Consider the following 23601-nt stretch of genomic DNA (forward strand, 5'->3'; position numbering starts at 1 on the left):
CCGAACATACTACTACCCCTGTTTGGGGCCACTTCTTGGAGCAAGAGGCACAAAAAATAGGCTGGGAGAATGCCCCGCCATTGTATTGCAAGATAGGCAGGGAAAAGACTACTGCTAGCAAAAGAAAGGATAGGATAGTACATCTCTCTATTCCATCTCTGGAATCCTAGACTTCTTCGCGGACTCCGGGACGTAGTATATCTTCGGAGTCTCCTTTGGCTGCAGCCATGCAAGCCCGCCCACTACTAGAGCTGCAATACCCAAAAGGGTAGAGCCAGCCATTTGCCAGTCTATTTTTTCCACTACATCCTCTATTTCGTCGGACAAATCTTCTATATCTTCCTCTGCAGGTATGTTTTGTACTTGGTCCATCCTAGCAAGCAATTCCATTTTCGCACTCCGCAGCTCTTCTTTGGTCTCGCGGAGATCGTCCAACACTATCGCAAACGAATCCTGTACCTCCTGGAAATGCTTTTGGGTATCTGCAATAGACAGCTGTGGTGGTTTGGCCATTGCTAGCTCTAGACCATTCTCTTTTTCCAGCCTGCGTATCTTGGGTATGCCTATGCTATACTTCTTTGCCACCTTCTGCAGACCCATGCCATTCTTTCTATCTTCCAACGGCTCCTGTATCTCCTCTTCGGACATATCTCTAGGTGTAGCCATATATATGTAGGCATGGTAGTATACATGCTAGGAAAGGATAGAACCATACGTATCCTCTTGGACGTATTGGAGGGCTTCTACAGAGCACAAAAGACGTTGCAGGACGTTCGCATACCAGGCTACGTGGCCACCCTGGCACAGCTACCACGACATAGATAGATTGTTCGGATACGGGGAAGGCGACTCGCCGCCCATAGGGCTTCTACGGAGCGGCTACCTACTAGGGGGATACGATTCGTTCCTCCCTTTGGAGGCTACAAAAAATATCCGCATCCTCCCAGCGCATCACTAACGCAAAAATATAGGTACCAGGAATACCCGCATCGTAGGGGAAAAGGTTGTCGAAAATGGTTGTCGAAACGACGTACAAAAATAATAATACTCTTCTAATAGTACTCTTGGGCACCAGTAAGACCTGTAGAGAGCTTTTCAAATTGAATTACGCAGGCAATACCCAGACCGACCTTACGGGTAATACCCGCGGGGTACTCAATGGTACTTGGCGGGGGTAATACCCGGCTCGCACGGTACCCCCTCCGCGAGTCCCCCTTACTGCTGCTTAAAATGTCTTTTCGAAGTTGGGTTAGCGTGGTGTCTTCATCAGTAACAGACAAAGAACGATTTTAAAGAGATTTCTGTCCCCTTCTCCAGTGATAACTCCCATACTTACCGTTAAATCGGGTTTCGTTTCAGTTAATGGACCAAAAGTAGCTGCCACGTCATCATGGTCATCGTCACCAAACAAACTTATCAAAACAATCATTTTAAAAAGCGTTAAAAGTTACCACAAAAAGTAAATAAGTTTAACTTGTTCATTTTTATGCATCTTTTAAAATACTTACGATTTGTGAGCTGATATACCCTGATCATCTGGAAAAAAAAACCAATGGCTTAGTATTAGTTAGTTAGTTAGTTAGTAAGCAAGTAAGGGTTAGAGAACGTAGCACGATATTTTGTTATAATTTTGGTGTACCATGTACACATGTCATACAACAGTTCTACTTACTTTCTTGTGATGTAGCTTCACGAACGTCCTTGCCAGTTAATGGTTCATTCACAGTGTTTTCTTCGTCTAGAGGTGGGGGCCCCTCATTTTCGTTTTCACTTTCATCTGAATAATTTGTTTTCGATGTGTCTTGCTGAGTTTCGATGTCTTTATATTCTTCAGTGTGATTTATTCCTGTGGGTTCAATGCTATCTATCGATTCGATATCCTCATTTATTTTTACATCAGATGATGATGGCTCCTCAGTGCTGACGGGGTCTTCACACCTTAGACTTACATCCCGATTCTCGCCTGTATCTTGACTGGTTTCGCTTTGATTATCGTTTCTTTCAGATGATTTCTCTCGCTCATGACTTTGTGTTTCTGTACATGTTTGTTCCTTTGCTTCGAATAGTCCAGTATTATCAGACACAAGATAGGTTTCTTTCTCTGATTTACTAATGTCTTCGTCTTCATTTTGTCGAATATCATGGACATCTTCACCCTCTTGCTCTTCTTGCTCCACATTTTCTCTGTTTTCACTTTCTTTATGTCCTTCTTCATCTTCCTCGTCTTCTCCTTCCCCTTCCCCTTCCCCTTCCTCTTCTTCACCTTCATCTTCAGTATCATCATCCTCTTCAACACCATCAGGTTTTACATTTACCTGTTTTAGTGTTACTTCCTGCAAAACACAAAAACGATTTTGGATGTAGCAAAAATCGATATGTTGTTATGTCATTTTCCTACTGCCAATGGCACTAGGACGTCCGTCTCTCCGATCTGCATGTTATTAGCGGTCGAGATGATTTCAGAGGTTTACACTTTCCAAAATATCTTCTTAAATTCAAACCGTTTGAATTCAACATGAACCTATCTGTAGACCCCTCACACAAAGTCAAAATGTTGAAAATATTAACGTAAAGTGATTCCTTTTGTTTTGAACTTCAGGGAAGTAGGGTTTTCCTTGTGTTACGCGCTTTTCGAGTTGTGCGCTCGGACACAACAGACTGATTTAGCATCGGGATGGCGACGCCGAAGACGACGTGACGGCGCGCGGTATAGACTGCGACGTTCCTACACGTCCCGTTCAGGACGGCGTTTGCAGTCATTTGACGTCGCGAAGAAAACGTGTAAAGTAAGTAGTCTTTAATTTTCTTTTATAGCCTAGAAGGTGATATAATAAGCAAATGCTTGACTTTAAATACTTGCCAATTAGTTCACTAGATAATTCAATTCGTCTAAAATTCATTTTACTTCACAAATGGAAAGAAAATACGTGGATAAGCTTACTATCAAGGTAATAGCGAAATATCACAGCTTCCAGTTACCGGTGTAATAAAACTGTTGCCCCTGTAATTTAAAAAAAATTGTTTTATTGAAGAAATTTTAAAGAACAACTCGACTAGGTGCTAGCTTATCAAGGTTATTACTACTACTAACAACAACAACAACAACAACAACTAATGTTGTGCTTTAAAAGCTTTATAAATATTTATATCTTATCACATCTTCCTTGTTGTTTTTTCATTCCAGTGATGTGTCAAGAGGACTGTTCTTATCGATATTTTAGTCATATAAGATGAAACTTTGTAATCCTAATTTTTATCATCTTCCATTATAATAGCCCATTGTAATTGGTAAAAACGAAGAAATAGGATGGAAGCTGAATCAAAGAAAAAGTAAGGCTCACTGCATAATAAGACTTACAAATTTAACATTATTTACAATGTAAACATCTCATGCAAAAATAATCATTAGAAATACCATTTAAATTTCTTTATACAATAACAGAAATTATATTATAAAAACAAAATAATTAAGTATAAGCTCATAAATATTAAGTAATCTAAGTATAATATAATAGTAATATATACAATGGTACTATACAATTATAACACTACACTTTTATCTCATGATCAACAAAAACGTCCTGAGCTGTTTTATATTTGGCTTATATTTTTCTATCTTTATTTATAAGTCATTAATGACTTGGGGTGAAGCTAAAGACTTGATGATGTTGAGGGTGATTGCAGCAGAGGGAGTTTTTGTGCATAAATTTGGTAGCAGGGAAAGAGGCAAAACCTGGCAAACTAATTCTGATGAATTAAATGCCCACCCAGATTTTGACGTTAGTGCAAGATCAGTAAGAGACAGGTATACTATCCTATCAAAAAGACTCCAAAAGAAAAATGCAAAAGAAAAGAAAGAAAGTGGTGGTGGAGGACAAGAGCCAACAGAAATCGAAGAAATATTAGAAGAACTGGCAGAAATTGCAGACAGTACAGACAAGAGATGCGAGGAAGAAAGTGAAAAGAAGGAATTGAAAGAAGAAGACAAACTCAAGGTTACAGATATGAGGGATAAGGCTATGGAGAGATTTGAAGGAAGAAGAGACAAGACAGAAAAAGAAGACCTAGAACTTCTGCGGGTGCAGCAAAAAGATCTTTCCAAGCAGCTCATATTGCAGCAACAAAGCCTGCAGGAGCAAACAAGGCTGATGCAACAGCAAATGGCTCAACAAATGCAACAGCAGCAATTTCTCATGATTCAACAACAGATGCTGGCTGTGATACAGCAGCTAGGTCATTCAAGTTCACAAAAATATACTACTACTAATATTATTGTAGCCCTTTCTCCTAAAGTTCCCTTTTTCTTAAGTTTGTGGGTTTATATATATACACTTATTTCAATAAAGTTAGTCGCCTGAAAAGCTACAAAGCTGAGACCAACAAGGATTATGGGTAGTTACATTTTAAATGTTTCAACCGCTTTAATAACTGTTGATGGATTTTAGATCCTTTACCAGTTGCAGTCTCACCTCTCCTGAGCATCCTCAAGCTGCAAATTGTATCAAAAGCTTTACTTGTTTGGTATTAAAAGTTTCCCATGATACTCAGTGATCTCAGCTTTCTAGGTTTTTTGGTGACTAACTTTATTGAAATAAGTGTATACAGTCGATCCCAAAAACGTTGTCCAAGTGAAAAGAGGTTTATAGGACAATAAATGTCACGTGTGCCATTAAATATTCAGTTTTACGCGTGTGGATTTTTTTAATTAGCATAGTGATGCAAAAGTAAATTACAGTATTGAAAACTGAATCTGAAAGATGCCGCGGGCTTTCTCGGATGATTTAAGGTGGAGAATGGTATACCAGCATTTGTTTTATGCAAAAACATACCAGGAGATAGCCGCTAATCTATTTGTAAGTCCTGAAACGGTCAAACGGACGTGTGCGACATTCTACACTAGTGGAGACATTAATCCTTGGCCCGTCGGTCGACCTTATCATATGACCCGTACAGCCCTGCACGCGCGCTCTAATAAAACCATTGGAAAAAGTCACGTGTTGGGGGCCGGACGGGTTGACGTAAGCGGGCCGGAAAAACCCGTCCGGCCCTGCTCGAATCCGCGCGCTTTCTCTTTTTTAGCTTTTATTTACTATTTCTTTCTTTCTTTAATTTTTTTAAAAAGATATAACTAGCTAAAAACTAGTGTGAGCTGCATCGGTGTTTCTAATGAAACAGTAATGATGAAAAGGTAAATTATACACCGTGAAAAGATGAAAAAACTTAAAGTTAAAACTTAAAACTTAAGTTTTTTCATCTTTTCACGGTGTATAATTTACCTTTTCATCATTACTGTTTTATTTTTTTATTGATTTTTTCGTGAGGGTCATATGATAAAATGCTTATTGACTGAGTTAGGTCGGGCCGTACGGGAAAATATTTGGCTCTCGGTCATTTGTACGGACCTCGCTGCGCTCGGTCCGTACGGCATCACCTCGAGACAAATATTTTCCCGTACGGCCCGACCTAACTCAGTCAATAAGTACATAATATTTCTTGCGCGTTCTCGGGCATATTGGGTGCGTCCTATATAAAATGATTGTTATTACCTTGACAACTCTCAGTACGACAGACATTATGTCGGTGCTGGTATAGGTCCTTGTCGCGTCAAACTCGCTTTTAAGCATATAAAACACGTCATTCATGATCTTTTTCACCTGCAAAAAGAGCATAAATACAAAATGAGATTTGTTCATAGGGGGACTAGCACGAAAATCATCCACATTTTAATTCAGCTGAAACTTTACTGGAATAACCCTTAAAGGTCTAATAATCACTGGTTAAAGTTTTTTCCTGATAATTGGATGGGAAATATTGTATTTTTATAGGACTCTGTGACGTCATACCCTCAACACTAAACCTCGTTCCATACATTTCTTTGTATTTTGTAATCAAAATATCTTCTATATCTTTTATACTCAGTATTGAAGAAAAGGTACCATGAAATGATTCTAGCAGTGCAATGTCAGTGTTTGGTGCGTAAACTGAAAACGCATGCTCACTGCAGTGCTTAGTCCTTGAATTCTGTACTCGAACTGTAAACTTGGATGCTGATCTTAGCGTCCGCCTTAATTTGTAGACATGAAGCACCGCACTCAAGTACTGACGGACCAACCCATGGAGAGCCTTATAGGTAAGGAGTAATATCTTTAAAAATGCGTTTCTTGACATGGAGCCAATGGAGCTGATGGAGAATAGTCCCCTTCACAGTTCCCTGCGCCATCTTGAAAGGTAGCCGTGCCCTTGCATCGAAGCGTGACGAACGGTGAGCTTGTAATGATATAGACCTTTTTTAACACCTTGAACAATTATTCACAAGTCTCTATCATTGCAAGCTCACCGTTCGAAGATGGCGCCTGGAATGTGAAGGGGACTATTGGCGAAATATGCTCACATTTCATAGTTTTTTTTTACCAGCCAGTCTTACTGCAGAATTTTGGATCATTTGCAGCTTTGCAATCCCTTCGTCAGTTAGTCTATATAGAGTAAGTTGTGACACTGCATGTTAACTAACTTGGATTTTCGAATTTTCAAACTTCGATGTTATGAATGCGTGAACAGGCTTCTCTGTGCTAGGACTATCAAGGTATCTTTTGATTTGAACAATGCGCTTTAATGCGAAAGACGCCGATTTACAGAGTTGGTTATCCCAAGATCACAAGCGTTTTTACAGAGTCGCCAATAATGATATTTACAAAAGGGTCTTTAAGAGAAGTGTATTATTTCAGTATTAAATTGTTGCATACGAGCATATTTATCATGAAGAATAGAATTGACATAAACTTCTCCACCGTCAAGTAATAATTGAGAATCTGCATAAACAACACAACTGACATCATGGCTCTCGATGATTTCTTCTATTAGTGACACATCGAGTGAGAATAGACCGATCCAGGCTATGCTTCAGTGTCTACCCAAACAACGGGTAGTTTTTCCAATACAGAATGTTCGACCAACAAACTCAAAGTAGCTACCGATTTTGTTTTTTAATGTACCTTTAGAATTTATTGATTTTAAGACAGATATTTACAATCTTCAGCAATCGGTGTCTGTTCCATACTGTATATCAAAAACAAATTTTAACTATGTTTGCAGTAAGTTTGTTGTTTTTAGATTCAAATTTTATATTTTTGAAAACTGGAAATCCGCGACCGAGTGAGCGAACCATTATCGATTGAAAACCGTATTTATTGCCACTGTTCTCGGATTGGTTGGATTTTTAAGCCGTCATGTTGAATTTTGACTTCTGCAACAAGTTCTAACATGCTTCGTGCCCAAGAGTACTTTTCCTGGAAGCGCCAAACGAGCGAAGTTGCGCTGTTTCCTTTCAATATAATATATTTCACTTTCATTGTAATATATTGACCTTTATCTTTACTTTTCATTGTACTTTTTTACTACATGCTTTGGTGATGATGTTCCAGGAATTGGTTCGATGTGATAGTGCATGGCCGAGAAACATCAAGACAAACACGAAGATATACACTGCAAATGCTTTCTTACCTGTTTTGCCAAAACTTCGCTTTCCATGCTGCTTTTCATTGACGCCCACTGTAGTTTTCCTTCTTCAAACCCCTTTTTGTACGATAGCGACACAGACGACTCATGCTCCTGCCGAACAACGGAAAGACTGCTGGTCAAATATTCGTTGAAAACGGTACAGTACTCGTAGCTATAGTTACCTCCTCGATAGTAGAGATTTGCTTGTCATATTCCTCCTTCATTTTGGCAACTCTTGCTCTAGCATCTTGATACTAATACAGAGCAACAACATTTCAGTGGCCAAAATGGCAAGATGAATAAAAGAATAAGACAGAAACAACAGATGTTCGATTTTGTCCCTTCTGGCATGTGGTGAAGGTAAGATTTACGAACCTTTGATTCAAATATTTTAAGTTCTTCAATTGTTGCCCTAAGTTGCCTCATTTCTTCGTCCTTCTCATCTTTTGAAGAGGTTGTCTGAAACGATGATCGAAAAGAAGGAAGCACAATTTGAACTGAAGTCCATAGGTTTATAAGGGTAGGTATTAAAACCTCCCATAAAGCACCGTACTTTACCTTTTCCTGTTCGGACATTAAAACATCGATTCTAGTTTGTAGGTGCTTAAATTGCTCCTCTTTCTCATTCTCTAAAGATTTCATTCCTGAATACTGAAACATAGTCAAATAGAAAACATATATAATAATCACACCATGATCTTGACTGAATACGCATTGGAAATTTTACTAAATTAAAAATGCAGGCTACAAAAATAATATTACTAATTAATATGTTATAATATAGGACACAAACGTATATCGCAGCTTTGAGACCGAATTTAATTTTAGTTCCCGGTGCGAGATTGTCTTACCGCAGTAAGTGCAATAACTATAATCAAACTGTCATATGACAAACTCGTGGATACCATCCTCTGAAACCTAGTTGCACTTTTGAGATATTGGGTTCCCTTTTCTCCTCTTACGTCCCATTGACAAGAGCGTTGCGTTTTGTATATTAAACAAGACGCTCTTGGAGCGTGCACTGGGGGTTGCTCAGTGTGCGGGTATGCCGGAGCTTACTTAGCACCTAATCTTTGTTATACCGCTATTTTAGGGGAGGGGGTACTTTGGAACATTTATGTGTATTTTTTTCGACAACTTCCGAACACTACTGATGCGGTTTTGTAGACGTAGAAAACAACGTTGCGTTATTGACGTCACTAAGTTTTATTAGTATAAATACACAGGTGATTGTTCAGTGAAATCAACGTTGCGTTATTGACGTCACTAAGTTTTATTAGTATAAATACACAGGTGATTGTTCAGTGAAATCAACGTTGCGTTATTGACGTCACTAAGTTTTATTAGCATAAATACACAGGTGATTGTTCAGTGAAATCAACGTTGCGTTATTGACGTCACTAAGTTTTATTAGTATAAATACACAGGTGATTGTTCAGTGAAATCAACGTTGCGTTACTGACGTCACTAAGTTTTATTAGCATAAATACACAGGTGATTATTCAGTGAAAATCTAGCGCGCTGCTTGGTCGAGAAACTTAGATTATAACGCGATAATCACCTCTAGTAATCCAAAATAATCCAAAATGGCGGCCAGCCGCTTTGTTGCTGTTACCTAATTTCAAATGTGTCTTTTATCTTCTTTTTTCTTTTTTTTTTTGAAAGAATCCCCTGTGTATTTATACTAAAACAATTATTCACCTCAGGCTCAGTGAATAACGGGAATAATAACCTCAACTTCGTTTCGGTTATTATTCCCCGATCTCACTTCGCCTTCGGCGAATAATTGTTAATCAGCATATACCAACTTGTGTGCTTCCTAAGAACGCGCGCGCTCATTGGTTAATTGGAGGTGAATATTGTACGATATTCACCTCTGAATCTCGGAATATTGGGTCGGCAACAAAATGGCATCTGCCAGCAATCGTTTTGCTACAATTTCCTCGAAGACTCGCGTCTTGGTAAATATTCCCCGATATTCACTTTTAACTCGCTCACAATAACTCGTTTCAACGCTTCGGGTATCCACGAGTTAAAATTTAGCTAAATACAGCTATTTCAAAAAAGATGCTTGGTAAAGACATTGTTGCTTGTTGCATACAAAGCTTGTTATATTTTGTGGATCATACATGTACTATGTAAATAATGTCAAACGGAAAAAAAACGTGCAGATAACTTCAAACCATATTAATTATTGTGGCCTTCGGTTGATTGCATCCGAATCGCGGCACATAGTGCAATCGGTCCTTGCTATGCAACATGCAGCAAAACCCTCACCAACCGTCTCGTGGATACGCCAAGCCTTGTGAAACGATTTATCAGTCACTAACTCACATGTGTTAGCCTCTACAGGCTCTGAACTGAACAAAATCTCGCAATTCATCCACACCAAACTTCCTGTTGGTACTTCTAAAAAAGTTCAGAATTCATTAAAGCCACAGAAAAAAGCACTTCGGCATCTTACAAAGATGACGTCACACTTATCAACCAATCAGCGCCTATTTCAAAAAACGTCATCGCAAAAGGCGATAGGCGATAGGCCAGGAAATGGTTTCGTCGACTACAACTGCAACACTGATTTAATCAATCTCAACACTAAAATCCATGTTCTTGACGAGAATGAGAAGCAGAAACAAAAGTCATTAAAGCTATTCTTGGATCTTGGAATGACCTATTTCTTATTGCCTTTCGCCTATCACCCGGCTACTGCCAGTATGCCTCCCTGCGGGGGAGGCAAGGTAGAATCAGCTATTTATATCGGGACATTAAATATCACTGTTCGATGTGGGAAGATGTCTAGCACTGAGCATGCTTACACTAGCTTATATTTTTGCCGGACTATTTATATCCAAAGAATCAAGGAAAGATCAATGCAGTTAGTTTTTTACCTTTTCTTCTAAAGACTCATTTTTTTTCCATAGTTCTTCCTTCTCCCCCATTAGATCATCGTACTTTCTCTTCCATTTCTCTTCACTTTGTGCAACCATTTTGGCGGATTTTTTGGTCCATCTGGCTTCAATTTCCCTCTCTAGTTCAACAATCTAAACAAACAAACAAACAAACACGTTGTGGGTTTTTTCAAAATCCGCTCTTCTCTACCTAAATATTTATTTAGGTAGAGAAGAGCGGATTTTGAAAAAACCCACTAAACGGCCTCAAATCGGCGCTGAAACTTCGCCAGAAGACTGAACAAAGTAAAAGCAACAACTGCTGCAAGGTTTGAGGCAAAGTGTTAAGTGAAACATTTTATTTTCATGACCTTAATCATAACTCCCATACATTCCCTTATAAACCATACCCAGGAACCTTGTTTGGGCTGCCTGTGGCTGATTACATGTGATTATGAAGTGATCGAAAATCCAAAATTGCTTCCTCTGCAAACAACGTGAGTGGATTCTTCCAGTGACGTCACTTGGCGAATGCAATGGATTCCATGGTTACGGGAATTACCCAAAACGATTGCCTGAGAAGCGTTATCCGAAAAATGCGAAATCTAGCCACCTCGATAGCTCTTCACGAGCTAAAAAGGATCAATTAGACTGGTTTTGCTGGTATTACGTGCATGTTTTAGACTTGTGACAGTTTATCAGTTATCTTCCCAGGCAGTTTTAAAGAAAGAAGACTTGCATCGTTTTGAACAATAACAATCTCGATTTTCCGGAAAGAAGAAAATCGGTAGTGAATAAAGTTTCATCTAGCAGCTCTTGTTCGAGGTAATATACAAAAGCCATGTATTAAGTTTGTTGTTGTTTAATACCCTTGAAAAAAAAACCAATTTATTTTCTTCGATCGAGTATTTTCTTCGAATGTTTTGTCTTTGCATTTGAACTTTTAGCTTTTTGTAAATTTGAATTTTGAAAGAAAATTACACTATCTACACTGTGGAATACTATAGGTTTGGCTTTCTTGAGTTGAATAAAATTAGTTTCTAATGGTTTGACTATTTATTCGTTTATAGTTTGTTAGATTATGGAGATTTTTGAATTGTCTTTCGGGTTTGTGACACGTACTGTGAATAAAAGTAAGCTTTATCTTAACTCTTTTTCCTCTTTATAAAACTACCTTCAATTGACTTAAATGAAAAAATATATATATAAAGTTTTACCTTGTTGTTGTTGTTGTTGTTGTTGTTGTTGTTATGTGAAGTATACGTTTGAATTTTGAAATCAAAATTATCAGAATTGCATAACTTACTCAAAAACAGAATTTTTGCGGGTAATCTAGCGGGCAGGTCAGGTCAAATCAAGGACGTACTGGCCGTATCTAACTCAAACGCGGAGACTTAAGTGACATAGCATAGTACTTATGAAGACTATACTTATTGTAGGTGTGTCCTTTTTTGAATTTTCTTCGTCTAATTTCGACTTATTCCCACATGATTCAAAGCCTATAAACACTTGTGAAAACAATTTTTATCTTTTCCTATCCATTCATTGATACGTCATATTTTGATTTTTCCTATTATATGGCAAAAATTTCAAAATTACCCAACTAGATCGCAGAGAAATGTCCGGACTTTCTATTGTTCATCAGTATGGATAAAGAAAATCTTTAATAAGCGAACGGCTGTTGTTTTTGTTTGGCGAAAAAATGGAGGAAAATCGCAGTCGAGGGGAATTTTTTCAAACAACGCTGAAGACAGATGCATAATGAGTACGACACGCAAAGCATGCTAGTGAAACATCCTCCTTTGGCAGCACCATCACTAGGCAAACTAAACCTATCACTAATATCACCATCTACGCTACAACCTGAAGTAGCTTCATTGACATTTACAGGATGTAAAACTGCTGTAGCATCCCTGTCTATTATATGGCTCGAGCATGTTAATATGACACAACTGTGTCCTCTTACGTCTATCAGGAGTTACTAATATGTAATTTAGGTCACTTAGTCTCTTCTCAATAATGTAGGGTCCAAAGTGCCTAGCTTGAAGGGGGTTACTAGTCATTGGTAAAAGAGCATGAACCTTTTGTCCTGGTTTAAACTTACGCTAACAGCATTAGTTTTATATCCTGTCTTCATAGTTTCTTGAGCTGATGCTAACTTAGCTCTAGCTAGTTCACAGGCATCATTAAGCTTAGTACAAAGAACTGAAACGTACTGCAATAGATTTTTGCTATAGTATTTTAGGTTTTTGTTAAGGTATATTAGCGGAGCACCATACTTAAAGTGCACATGAACCCTTCAACAATACTTTCAGTGACTGATTCTACATGAATTAAATAGTTGAATGGTAAAATATTTCTTGATTTGAGTGATACATCTCTAAGTTATGACAATATCCGCTTCATCTCGAATAAAAATAATTGAATACTTTTTTGCCGATCTTATTTTTACTCTTCAGTTTCATTCGAATCCGGCTCCCTCTGACTCGCGTATCGGAAGCTTCGCTTTTAGGCAGTGCCTAAAAATATTTAATGAAAATACACAGCTGATTGTTGAAAATCTCGCGCGCTGATTGGTCGTGAAACTCACACTATCGCACGATAATCCCCTCCGGCGATAATCCAAATGGCGGCCAGCCGCTTTGTTGCTGTTACCAGGAAAAAATGTCTTCTATCTCCTTTTTTTTCTTTTTTTTTGAAAGAATCACCTGTGTATTTATACTAAAACAATTATTTGCCTCAGCCTCAGTGAATATCGGAGAATATTTACCTTGCCGCTCGAAGACTCGCGTCTCGGTAAATATTCCCCGATATTCACTTCGCCTTCGGCGAATGATTGTTAAATATTACCTTCCTTAAAGGTATGTGATACAATATATCGCTTTTACTAGACGTTTCTTTTGTACGCTTTCCTTTCTGAATGGCTCCTGGATTTTCATCTTCGAAACTACATATTCAAACAACTCGCCTGTCACATTTAATATTTTCACCACAGTGGCACAGAGTGTCAAGAAGGCATAACTTTATTATTATAGCTCCTTTAGGAGTCTTATTGTTCATTGAAGAAAGAAGAAAAGGTCTGGAATTAACTGAATTTAGCAGGAATTCATACGGTTAAAGGCAGAGCTTCAAAGAGACAACTTATCGCTCGCCATGCCAGTCCCAGTCTCATTACGAAGACTCGCTCGTTCGTCTTATGATACTTCACAACTCGTGATTAAAAATAGGCGCGCGCACTTTCTAGGTTTTTTTTTTTTTTTTTTTGCTTATTATATTCATTAAAGCAGTATTTCAGTTGACAAAGTAAAATTAAGAATAATCAAAAGGCTATATTAATTCGATATTTAAAAACGCTGTTTTACAAATAAAAATAAAATCGTAATCTTTTCAACTTTTGTTTTAAAGCGATGAGATTGGTTGGGAACAGTGAACGAACGAAAGTATATTACCCAGTTTTTTACTTAGTAAATCTCGGTATATCTATGAAACTAATTACGTCAGACCACGTACCTGTTCTGCAGATGCATCACCAGACTTTCTCTCTCTACGATGTCTGTCTTTTAATGCTTTTATTTCTTCCTGCATCGAAAAGTTAATATGAAATGCAATATTACATTTTTATTTCAGATTAGACAAAGCTAAGAGACTAAATTGGCGTGAATGATAAGTTTTCCTTTTGTACCAAATTAGAGTATTTAGGGTGTAGAGTGACCACAGTAAATCCGTGAAACTTTAGTAACACTAAATAGCACAATTTCATGCAAATTCCATTGTTTTCTATTGTTTAACTAGCACTATTTTGTACTATTTAGTAAATGGTGTTTCACGGATTTACTGTGGTCACTCTACCATTAGCTTTAAGTTACTATTGTTTTTTTTGTTTATTGGCTTAAGGTGGCTGGCTACTTTGGTAAATAATAAACAGGAAATTGAAACTTTTTTAACCTGAAATTTAATGCTTATGGGATATCCCGAGCTTGTTTTTGAGATTATCACTCCGGAATAACATGCGTTTGTACAATTTTCGAAGACAAAATGCGAAATTCAAGCTCTGTAAAAAAAATTCATATTGAACCGAATCTAATGAAGAAACACAAGTAATTTTCTCCGAACACGTAACTTACGCTATATTTATGAAATACCGATAAAATTTGTTTTAATAAACTATTGTAGACAATGAATAAGGTGGAAAACTAGTGAAAACTAGTCTAAACTGCGTCGGTGTTTTCAGTAAAACAGTTGATAGATAGATAATATGTAACACCGTATGGTATGTAAAAATGAAACTGACGTTTCGGACGTTAGTCCTTCATCGGAGTAAACGAGAGATGAATGTGGAAATGTGTTTATATAGTGAGCGTGGATGATAAATAACCAATGAGAGATAAGTATAAGGGAAAACAAAAGGAAACAAGAGGATCGAAAGTAACAATAGACTAATTAAACGAGAAGCGTTCGTTCATGCCAAGGGGATTAAGCGTGCCCAAGGTGTGAATTAGCCTCATTTCTTTAGTTTTGCGGCAATCGTTACCGCCTTTAATTAGGGATAAGCCGAATACAACAAAATCAGAAATGGAATGGTCGGTAGAATTAAAATGACGGGAAACTGGTTTGGAAGAGTCGTTTTTCCGAATATCATTGAGGTGATCCCTTATACGGTCACCTAAACGACGACCAGCTTTACATCGGAGAAACTGGTCGTCGTTTAGGTGACCGTATAAGGGATCACCTCAATGATATTCGGAAAAACGACTCTTCCAAACCGTGCTTTATATCAGTGCTGCTGATATAAAGTAGTATGCAGCATTACATGCATATGCACGTGCATTATTCGTACACGTAAAGAAATCTCTCATAATAACCAGGCAATGCGGGTTTCAAGGAAACTTACTTCTTGCTGATTCTTCAATTCTTCCAGCTCTTCTTCAAATTTTCTTCTGTCCTGTCCCTGCTTTTTCTTACGTTCAGATATACTCTATTAAGTCAAAATAGCTCTTTAAGATTATGTAAGTCTACACGATATGTATTATCTAAGATTATAATGACACCAGTAGGCAAAGAATGACTATGAAGAGGTTGCCTTTATATGCACTAGTAAAAGCACAGCTACTACTGGCAACTGAATGATATAAACAAGATGGAAAAATAGACCCCTTGCAGCAATTTCCAGAGCTACTGAACTCAGGAGACAAAACAATAAATTTCAATTCTAAGGATAAAAATTGATTGCTTTGTCCTCTGGCTGCATTGGGAATATCCTGCAAGGGGTCTATAAAATTAAGGACGCCGACACCTCTCATAGACTGAAGTACCTTTTCTAAACTTTCTTTTTCGTGTCTCAGATCGGACAGCTCTTCTTCCATATGATCGGCTCGGCTTTCGAGTATTTTTCGTGACTGTTTCTCTTCTTTCAGATCCTGTTTCAACCTCTTAGCTAAAGATACTTTCTCTGGTGCAAAAACAATTATTGTATCAAGATTTAAGAATGCTTCGTTCAGAAGAATTATGCTGTTAATTGACAACAGTTCACTTCAAAACAAGCTTTGATGGAGACTATAATTGTCACCTGGACTATTACAAACAAAACATCGGCTAATGAAACTTCTAATATATACAGGTAAAAGTAGGTCATTTTGGTCCGTAGTTCCTTCAATTATTATTAGTTGAAGCTGAAGATATGTCCACTAATACCCTTTCCCTCAAGTGTGAGGTCGCTGGGGGAATACTGTTGTTAAGGTCATGGGGAGCCCACTTTAGGTAATAGTGAAAAATGAGGCCCGCATCTACTTCGAGTGAATTGCCCCGGATTTCTAACGGCAACATTCGTAAATACACAGAAAACGTCGACTTTAGTAGCACGGAACAAGGCCAAGAACAACAATAGTTTTGAAATATCTGATGAAATACAGTAAAGTGAGCTCACTATGGTTGAGATAAATGTTTCATTTGCATATCTTAAAAGCAGAAACTAGTGAAACATTATTATAACACTGACAAATTCGGGCTGTGAATCCTCTTTTATGATTTTCGCCCGAGCTAACCTTATGGTGGAAGAGTTAGCAGGGCAAGTTAATAGGTGTACGAAAAAAACCCAGAAGTTTGAAAAATGTTATATTGGCATACGCATTTTGATGCCGTAACTCACATGAATAAAACATGTCTACTAAGAAGCGCACTTAACGCATGTCATTGTACCTTCATGTAGTTCTTTAATGTGGTCCAGCTCTTCTTTGTATTTATCAGCGTTGGCCAAGGCTTTATTCGCTTGGGATTTCAACTCAGATTCTTGTTTTCTTAAGGTAGATAGTTGACCATCAGTTTCAGCAATACGAGTCTTCAGCTCAGTTAATTCAGCTGTTTGCAAAATCTGACAATTGTTTCAAGATAATTCAGTTGAAGTTGTACATCTAACGTAACGACTAGACAAAACATTCATAATAATTTGTTTTGTCAACCATAGATTTAATAACCATAATCCGAGCTTTCGGCCTACTCGGCCATCCTCGGGGAAATGAAAGAACGTTTTTTTCATTTCCCTGAGAATGGCCGAGTAGGCCGAAAGCTCGGATTATGGTTATTAAATCAATGGTTGATAAAACAAATTATTATGAATGTAACAACAACCAACAAGGAACTATTTGATTTAGAAAAAACATGTCAAGCGTTAGTCTCCCCCACAGCCGCTTTCAGTGTCGTCACGCAACGCTTTCTCCCCTGAGTAGCTACTTGCTAATTGCTCGCGCCCCACTAACAAATCACGATATTTTGCTCAACCCCCGTCCAATAATTGCTTTTTATTGTCTCGACAACAAGTGTCTAAACTGTTTATTGATTCCATTTTCTTGAATAAGCGAATCAACTGAAGCTTAGGCAACCAACCAGTTTGTACAGGAAAAGTCATAAAGGAGGGGGAGTGGCTTTTCTCTATACATAATCTGGATTGGGAGAACCTACATAGCACTCAGTTGATGGAATGTATTCAGAAAATCTATTGTATTCTATGGTCGTTCTATCTATTGTATTATTAGGTGTGATTCGAGTGTGCCTAATGGTCGTGGGTCGTGTATTGGCCTTGCTTTTTAAACATAAATTTAGCGAAGAAAAAAAAAAAAGAAGAAAAAAAAAAGAAACAAAAAACAAAAACCACTAGTCTTCTACCTTGTTCGCTTAAACGAGAAGTCTTCAATGGACTTTATCCGGATGTTACCTAGAAACTAGGACAGCAAATTCGCGTTTTCGGCATTACGTTTCTCCTCGTTCTATATGTTTCGTTGCGAGAAAGCTTGTTTCACTATTTCTTAGTAATTCTCTTTGTGTTAATATGGAAATCCTGAGTAAACGACTTGAAAGTGCGGGGTTTACCGTTACCTACCAAGAAGGTCAATGAAGTTATATTCAGTAACTTAGAAAAGAACCGATTTGATGTAAGTATAATCAAAACGATGTTTTATTCTTGATTTTGCGGGTCCATACCTAAATTATAAGGAAAGTAGAAATTCGAACAGAGTCAGCTCTTTAAAAAATCATGTCCACCAACTACATGGAATGATGAATAATCGCCGGTTTAGGAGATTCCAACACGTGTCTCCATCTTCATCTTCATCAGATCGCAGATCTTCCTCCATACTCCTTGACCATCGTCCTAACATGTCCATAATGAGATTGTATTGATGTACTTTGTACCCAGGATATTGATCTTGTAATTCCCATCGCAGCGGACCGTACTTCACCGTCTTCTTTTCATCTTTCGCCTTTCTTTTCTCTATTCTCCACCCATGGGTAGCTCATCACCAGAATCACAACCTCCTTGCTTTTGTGATTTATAATTTTAACATCAATTCTGTTGGCTTTTAACTCGTGGTTCTCGCCATAAGTTGGAATGTCCCAGAGTGCATGAAGGTCATTGGTAATAGCGGAGCTCCCTCGACCATCAAGTTGATTTTTCATGGCTTGGCTGACGTCACTTCCGTCCGTCCGTCCATCCGTGTACACAACACAGGAAACTCGCTTGATATCAAAGCAAAACTACTCACAAATGCGGCTCTCAAATGCACAGAAAAAATCGCTTTAGGACAAGTTATAGACCAAAAACAATTTAAAAAAAACTTTCATGTAGTCAAAGATGGATCAAGAAGTGTTCTTCAAGAATTCAGGTGTGTGTTTTTTTAGCAACCAATCGTATGTTTTTTTGTTTTTTTTTTGACAAGCATTTTTCTCGACGAATCGACAAATCAAAGACTTTCTCTCAAAACTTATTATATTTCTGCAGATAAGCTTGATTTTGTTTTAATGCTGGAGGAAATATAACACGGAGAGCATATTACGACAACAAATATTCGTGCTTTATATAGCTTGTAAATCTTTAACAATTCGGTTGTTTTCAACCAACTATTCTAGTTTTTCGTTCCAGAAAAATGTACCAGCTTTGTTTGCCTCCTATCGCGAGGTCCCATCGGCAAAACAAAGAGGACTTTCATTCAATGATGTTATATCTTTCCACACATAATTTATTTTAATCATTGAATGAAATATAATTTTACACCAAATATTCAACTGTTTATTAAAGCTGTTCGAGCAAGTATGATTATAAAAATGAGCTTAAATTTGCGTTGATGAGAGATGTTATTGTATAAAGACCTTGTCTTTCTAATTTAATTACAAGAAATTCGTCATTTTGTATTTTGCATTGCCTTTTGCATTATTTTCTATTTTGTCTCAGTTTTGATTTCAATGAAAGACATCCGAGGTAAATTTTACTAAGCTTGATATTGTTGAGCTTGAGATTTAAAGCCTAAAATTGTCGGCCTTGGAAAATTTTGTCGAAGAAAATAACAAAACTAGCCACTGAGGGTGGTGGTGAGTTGTGTACAAAATTCCTAAGTGTGAGAGTATACTCGTAAAAAAAAAAAAACAAACAAAAACAAAACAAAACAAAACAAAAAAACAATGTACTGCATTTTGAATCGATTTCACTGCATGGTTTTTATTATGGGAGAAATTATCTTTATCTCGAATAAAAAATAATTGAATTTCCCCGATCTTATTCTTACCTTTCAGTTTCATTCAAATTGTTCTCCCTGTGACTTCCGTATTGGGAGCTCCGCTTTTAGGCAGTGCCCAAATATATTTAAAACACTCTCTAATAATTCATAAGCTTATGGTCCAATTGAAGCCACCATACACGTCACGCGCATGAACCTTTATACCCGATAAAGTCCTCTTCATTAGTATTCAAGTGATTTTATATAAAGACACATGTGTCTTTATATAAAGACACATGTGATCTTTATATAAAGACCACACGGATACTATGAGGATGACTTCATCAGGGATGAAGTATGCATCCAAGTTTAGATGAAGACATAGAGCTTCATCAAGGTCATAGTCAACCCTAATGATCTTTGACTAACGTGCCTGTCTTTGCATTGGCACGCAATATACAATGTGTGGGAGCTTCTATTGAATCTGGTTGCGCATGCCTTATTGTTTGTTATTTTCCTTGCCATGCTTCATCACGTACCGTCTTTAGCAGCTGTTCTTCAAACTTTGACTTTAATAGTCCCTTTGCCTTGTTCATCTCCTCTGCATCATCTTTACATTTTATTTTTACTTTTATTATTATTATTATTATCATTATTATCATTATTATTATATGCATTCCAATCGGCAGCTTATTATCTTACTTGAATGCGCTTGTGTGCTATTTGTCGCGTGTCTTTTATTTTTGTCACTTTGACAGGTGCGTGATCGTCGAGTACCCCAGAGAAAATCGAAAATATCGACGATATGGAATGGTACATTTGCTAAGTCTTTAGCGATTTTTTTCTGGATCGTAGTCGAAACTGCAATTTCAATATATGAAGTGCGTGGGTACAAGGTTATGGTCACCGATGGTCGAGGTTTTAGCTTCGCAAGCGTCAATAATGTTCTCGTTGGTTGTCAGAGCCACGTCGATTAAGTATTTCGACTTGGGTTCCTTTACGAGTTGAGATAAGTTGAAAGTCGAGCAAAAGTCAGCTAAAATATGGTCATTGCGAAAGTTTCCAAGCATGTTCATGTTCATATCTCCCATTATATGTCCAATCGTATTATGTCCAATCGTATTATGTCCAAGTGTACGACCGCAACAGCCAGAAAAATATGCGCTAGCTCAGCGTGCTTTCAAGACAGGCCACGGACTATCGTGGGAAGACAAAAATCATCGGAAATGAAGAAAGACACCATCAGAGAAAATGTCTAGAGTCTCGACCTATCTCGAGCAACAAATGTTCATTAACAATTCATTAACGATAATTCATTATATGTCGGATCGCATCTCTAGCTTGGACTCAGTTGATGATAATGACTAGGATAATAACGTATGGATTACATTTGCAAGTCGTATTTACCTTCTCTTGTTCAAGTGCAAGGACTCTTGCTTGGTTTTGAGCTGAAGTATGCTGCAGTGAGTCACTGCTTTGCTCCATCATCACGTTACTTTTTTCAAGAAACCTATAAAAGATGTGAAAGCACTTATTTTATAAGGCGTATCTATGCTAATAACTTAGGCAGCCTTTTGATCCAAATTTTCGTTTTGGGTTAACACTCAAAACTTTTTTTAACAGTTAGAAACTGATGTACTATGATAAAATACTTGTTTGAAGCGGCATTTTCAATTGTACAAAGATGTTTTGTTGTATTTGTGTTATGTAGCTTTGTCAGACTTTTTTTATAGAAAATGTATGGCAAATAAGCAAATGAAGGCCTAAACCTCATTTTCGATTCAAATTTTTGCTTTGGGTTAAAACTTTGATTCCACTTTCATCTGATCGGGCATCTCCACTTCCAAACAAGTTAAACTTTCTGAATAACAAGATTTTAGCATCGTACAACAGCCTTTCTTCAAGAAAATGGTTTTTGACGCTCGCTGCTTGAATACGAAAAGAAGTCTCTCTTAAAAGATTAATTCAGAAAAAAAAATTTACTTTTGGTTTTTCTGAAGCAATTCTGAAATCTTTTCATTTAATGCTTCGATCTTGACTGTCTTCTCAGTGTTGTCTCTTTTTAACTTCTCGTTCTCCTGCATAGAAAAATGGTGTGAAAAATGATTTTAATGCTTTTAATTTTTTTAAGTGAGCAAAGTTATGATAAATGTTTCAATATGTCTTGCAGTCATTATTTCACAATCAGCCTTGCAAGATGACCTAGTTTTCGTTAGCTCGTCAGCCATTATGAGAACGGTGTATAGATGAGAATAAAAACTTGAATACATTTGCGATAACATTTCATGTATATATATTTATGAAATTCATGAATAATTCATGAAACACAACAGAAATCACGACCGTGAAGAGTGTTGTAAATCTCATACAAAACTGTGTTTATTTGCATAAACTTTAAGTTGGATTTTTTTGGCCAAATTCACTTTAATTTTGAAAATTTTAGTGAAACACAAAAAACTAACCTAGACGTTTGATAAGTCATATAGAGTATTCGCGTCCGTGTTGTATCAGATATACAATCACTCGGCTACGCCTCGTGGTTGTATATCTGATACAAAACGGCCACTCATACTGTATATATTACATATATGTGTATATATATATATGTGTGTATATGTAATATATACAATATGAGTGGCCATGTTGTATCAGATATACAACCACGAGCCGAAGGCGAGTGATTTTATATCTGATACAACACGGACACGAATATTGTATATGACTTATGAAACGTCTAGTTGTATACATTCATGTTCTACTATAATTTTAAAGATGAAATTTAATTTGGCTAAAAAAATTGGAGTTAAAGTTTATGCAAATCAGGACGATTTTGTATCAGATATACAACCTCCTCCACGGACAATGATTTCTATTGTGTTCCATTAATTATTCATGAGGTTTATAAATGTGTATATATATGTGTGTGTGTGTGTGTGTGTCTATGTCTACAGTCAATTCAAAAAATGTTGTCGTCGACCAGCTCAAGCCTACGCGACTGGACCGAAAGGAACTCTGGGTAGCAATCATTGGAGCCGAGTTGACTTCATAATTTTATCTGACTAGTTATGCCTGGTTTACAGCAGGAACCTTCGTAGGCGAGCGGGAAGTGTTGAAGGAGACTTTTTTTTAATGCCTTCATATTTTCAAAACTATAAACTGAATCATAACTACTTTGTTTTTTCCCTAAACCCAAAGACATGCATTTGATGGATTGTTTCTGGCCATTATTATCTTATTACTAGCGGGAACAATTAATTCAGAACGAATATTTAACCGCTTCAGTGATTTTTACCCATATTCCTTTCGGTCCAGTCGCGTAGGCTTGAGCCGGTCGGCGACAACGTTCTTTGAATTGACTGTATATATATATATATACATATATATATGTAGTGTTTAAAAAACTCGTAGGAGTGTTTTATCAGGTATAAGAGCACGAGAAATAGCCGAGTGCTTTTATACCTGATAAAACACGATCTACGAGTTTTTTGAACTGCTTAAAACACTCATGAACAATTTATAAGATTTTTATACTTCGATAGAGATTTGAGGTCACGGGCATGCGCAACCAGATTCAATAGAAGCTCCCACACGTTGGATATTGCGTGCCAAGCCAAAGATAGGCACGTTAGTCAAAGATCATTAGGGTTGACTATGACCTTGATGAAGCTCTATGTCTTCATCTAAACTTGGATGCATACTTCATCCCTGATGAAGTCATCCTCAGTATCCGAGTGGTCTTTATGTAAAATCACTTGAATACTAATGAAGAGGACTTTATCGGGTATAAAGGTTCATGCGCGTGACGTGTATGGTGCCTCCAATTGGACCATAAGCTTATGAATTATTCATGAGCGTTTATATATATCCACTCGATTGCAGAGACGTAGTAGTATACATTTATACATATATCTAATTTATTCAGTATATTTAATAATATGCAAAACAGAAAAATAGCTTTATTTATTGTTTGTTTCATTCAATGACTATCAAAATATATATTTTTTGTCTATTAGATCGTACAGATTATAAATCAGTTGGTTTTAAGCGTTGAAATTTGTTATTTTGCATTATGCATCTTATTAGATATTTGTATAAATGTATGAATGTATACTACAACGTTTCTGCAATCGAGTGTATGTATTACATATATATATACACAGCGAAATGCATAAATTCTGATCCTTTTGGATATACATAAAAGTATATCAAGAGTATATCATAAATTATGGGATATC

At 37.1% G+C, this 23601-nt stretch overlaps 2 protein-coding genes across 3 annotated transcripts in view; one reads left to right on the forward strand and one right to left on the reverse strand.

Moving 5' to 3' along the window:
* LOC116308236 (FK506-binding protein 15) overlaps positions 1–23601 on the reverse strand; it is a 48873-nt gene that overhangs the window by 5923 nt on the left and 19349 nt on the right. For both annotated transcript variants that reach the window (XM_089025368.1, XM_089025367.1), the window contains exons 18-32: positions 21350–21444; positions 20774–20876; positions 16581–16752; positions 15698–15834; positions 15277–15360; positions 13896–13964; positions 10386–10538; positions 8056–8148; positions 7873–7956; positions 7680–7751; positions 7501–7608; positions 5547–5654; positions 1673–2333; positions 1509–1536; positions 1337–1412 (exon numbers count right to left, since the gene is read on the reverse strand). In XM_089025368.1, coding sequence (XP_088881494.1) covers positions 1337–1412; positions 1509–1536; positions 1673–2333; positions 5547–5654; positions 7501–7608; positions 7680–7751; positions 7873–7956; positions 8056–8148; positions 10386–10538; positions 13896–13964; positions 15277–15360; positions 15698–15834; positions 16581–16752; positions 20774–20876; positions 21350–21444 — 2043 coding nt within the window. The remainder of the gene's footprint in view (positions 1–1336; positions 1413–1508; positions 1537–1672; positions 2334–5546; positions 5655–7500; positions 7609–7679; positions 7752–7872; positions 7957–8055; positions 8149–10385; positions 10539–13895; positions 13965–15276; positions 15361–15697; positions 15835–16580; positions 16753–20773; positions 20877–21349; positions 21445–23601) is intronic.
* Positions 3635–4358, forward strand: LOC148904395 (uncharacterized). The gene has a single exon (XM_089025370.1). The coding sequence runs from the start codon at positions 3636–3638 to the stop codon at positions 4356–4358; it is 723 nt and encodes a 240-aa protein (XP_088881496.1). The 5' UTR covers position 3635.

This window comes from Actinia tenebrosa, unplaced genomic scaffold (genome assembly GCF_029948245.1).
Source record: "Actinia tenebrosa isolate PJP-AT-01 unplaced genomic scaffold, QUT_ActTen_1.0 utg1515__unscaffolded, whole genome shotgun sequence".
In the NCBI taxonomy this organism is placed as follows: Eukaryota; Metazoa; Cnidaria; class Anthozoa; order Actiniaria; family Actiniidae; genus Actinia; species Actinia tenebrosa.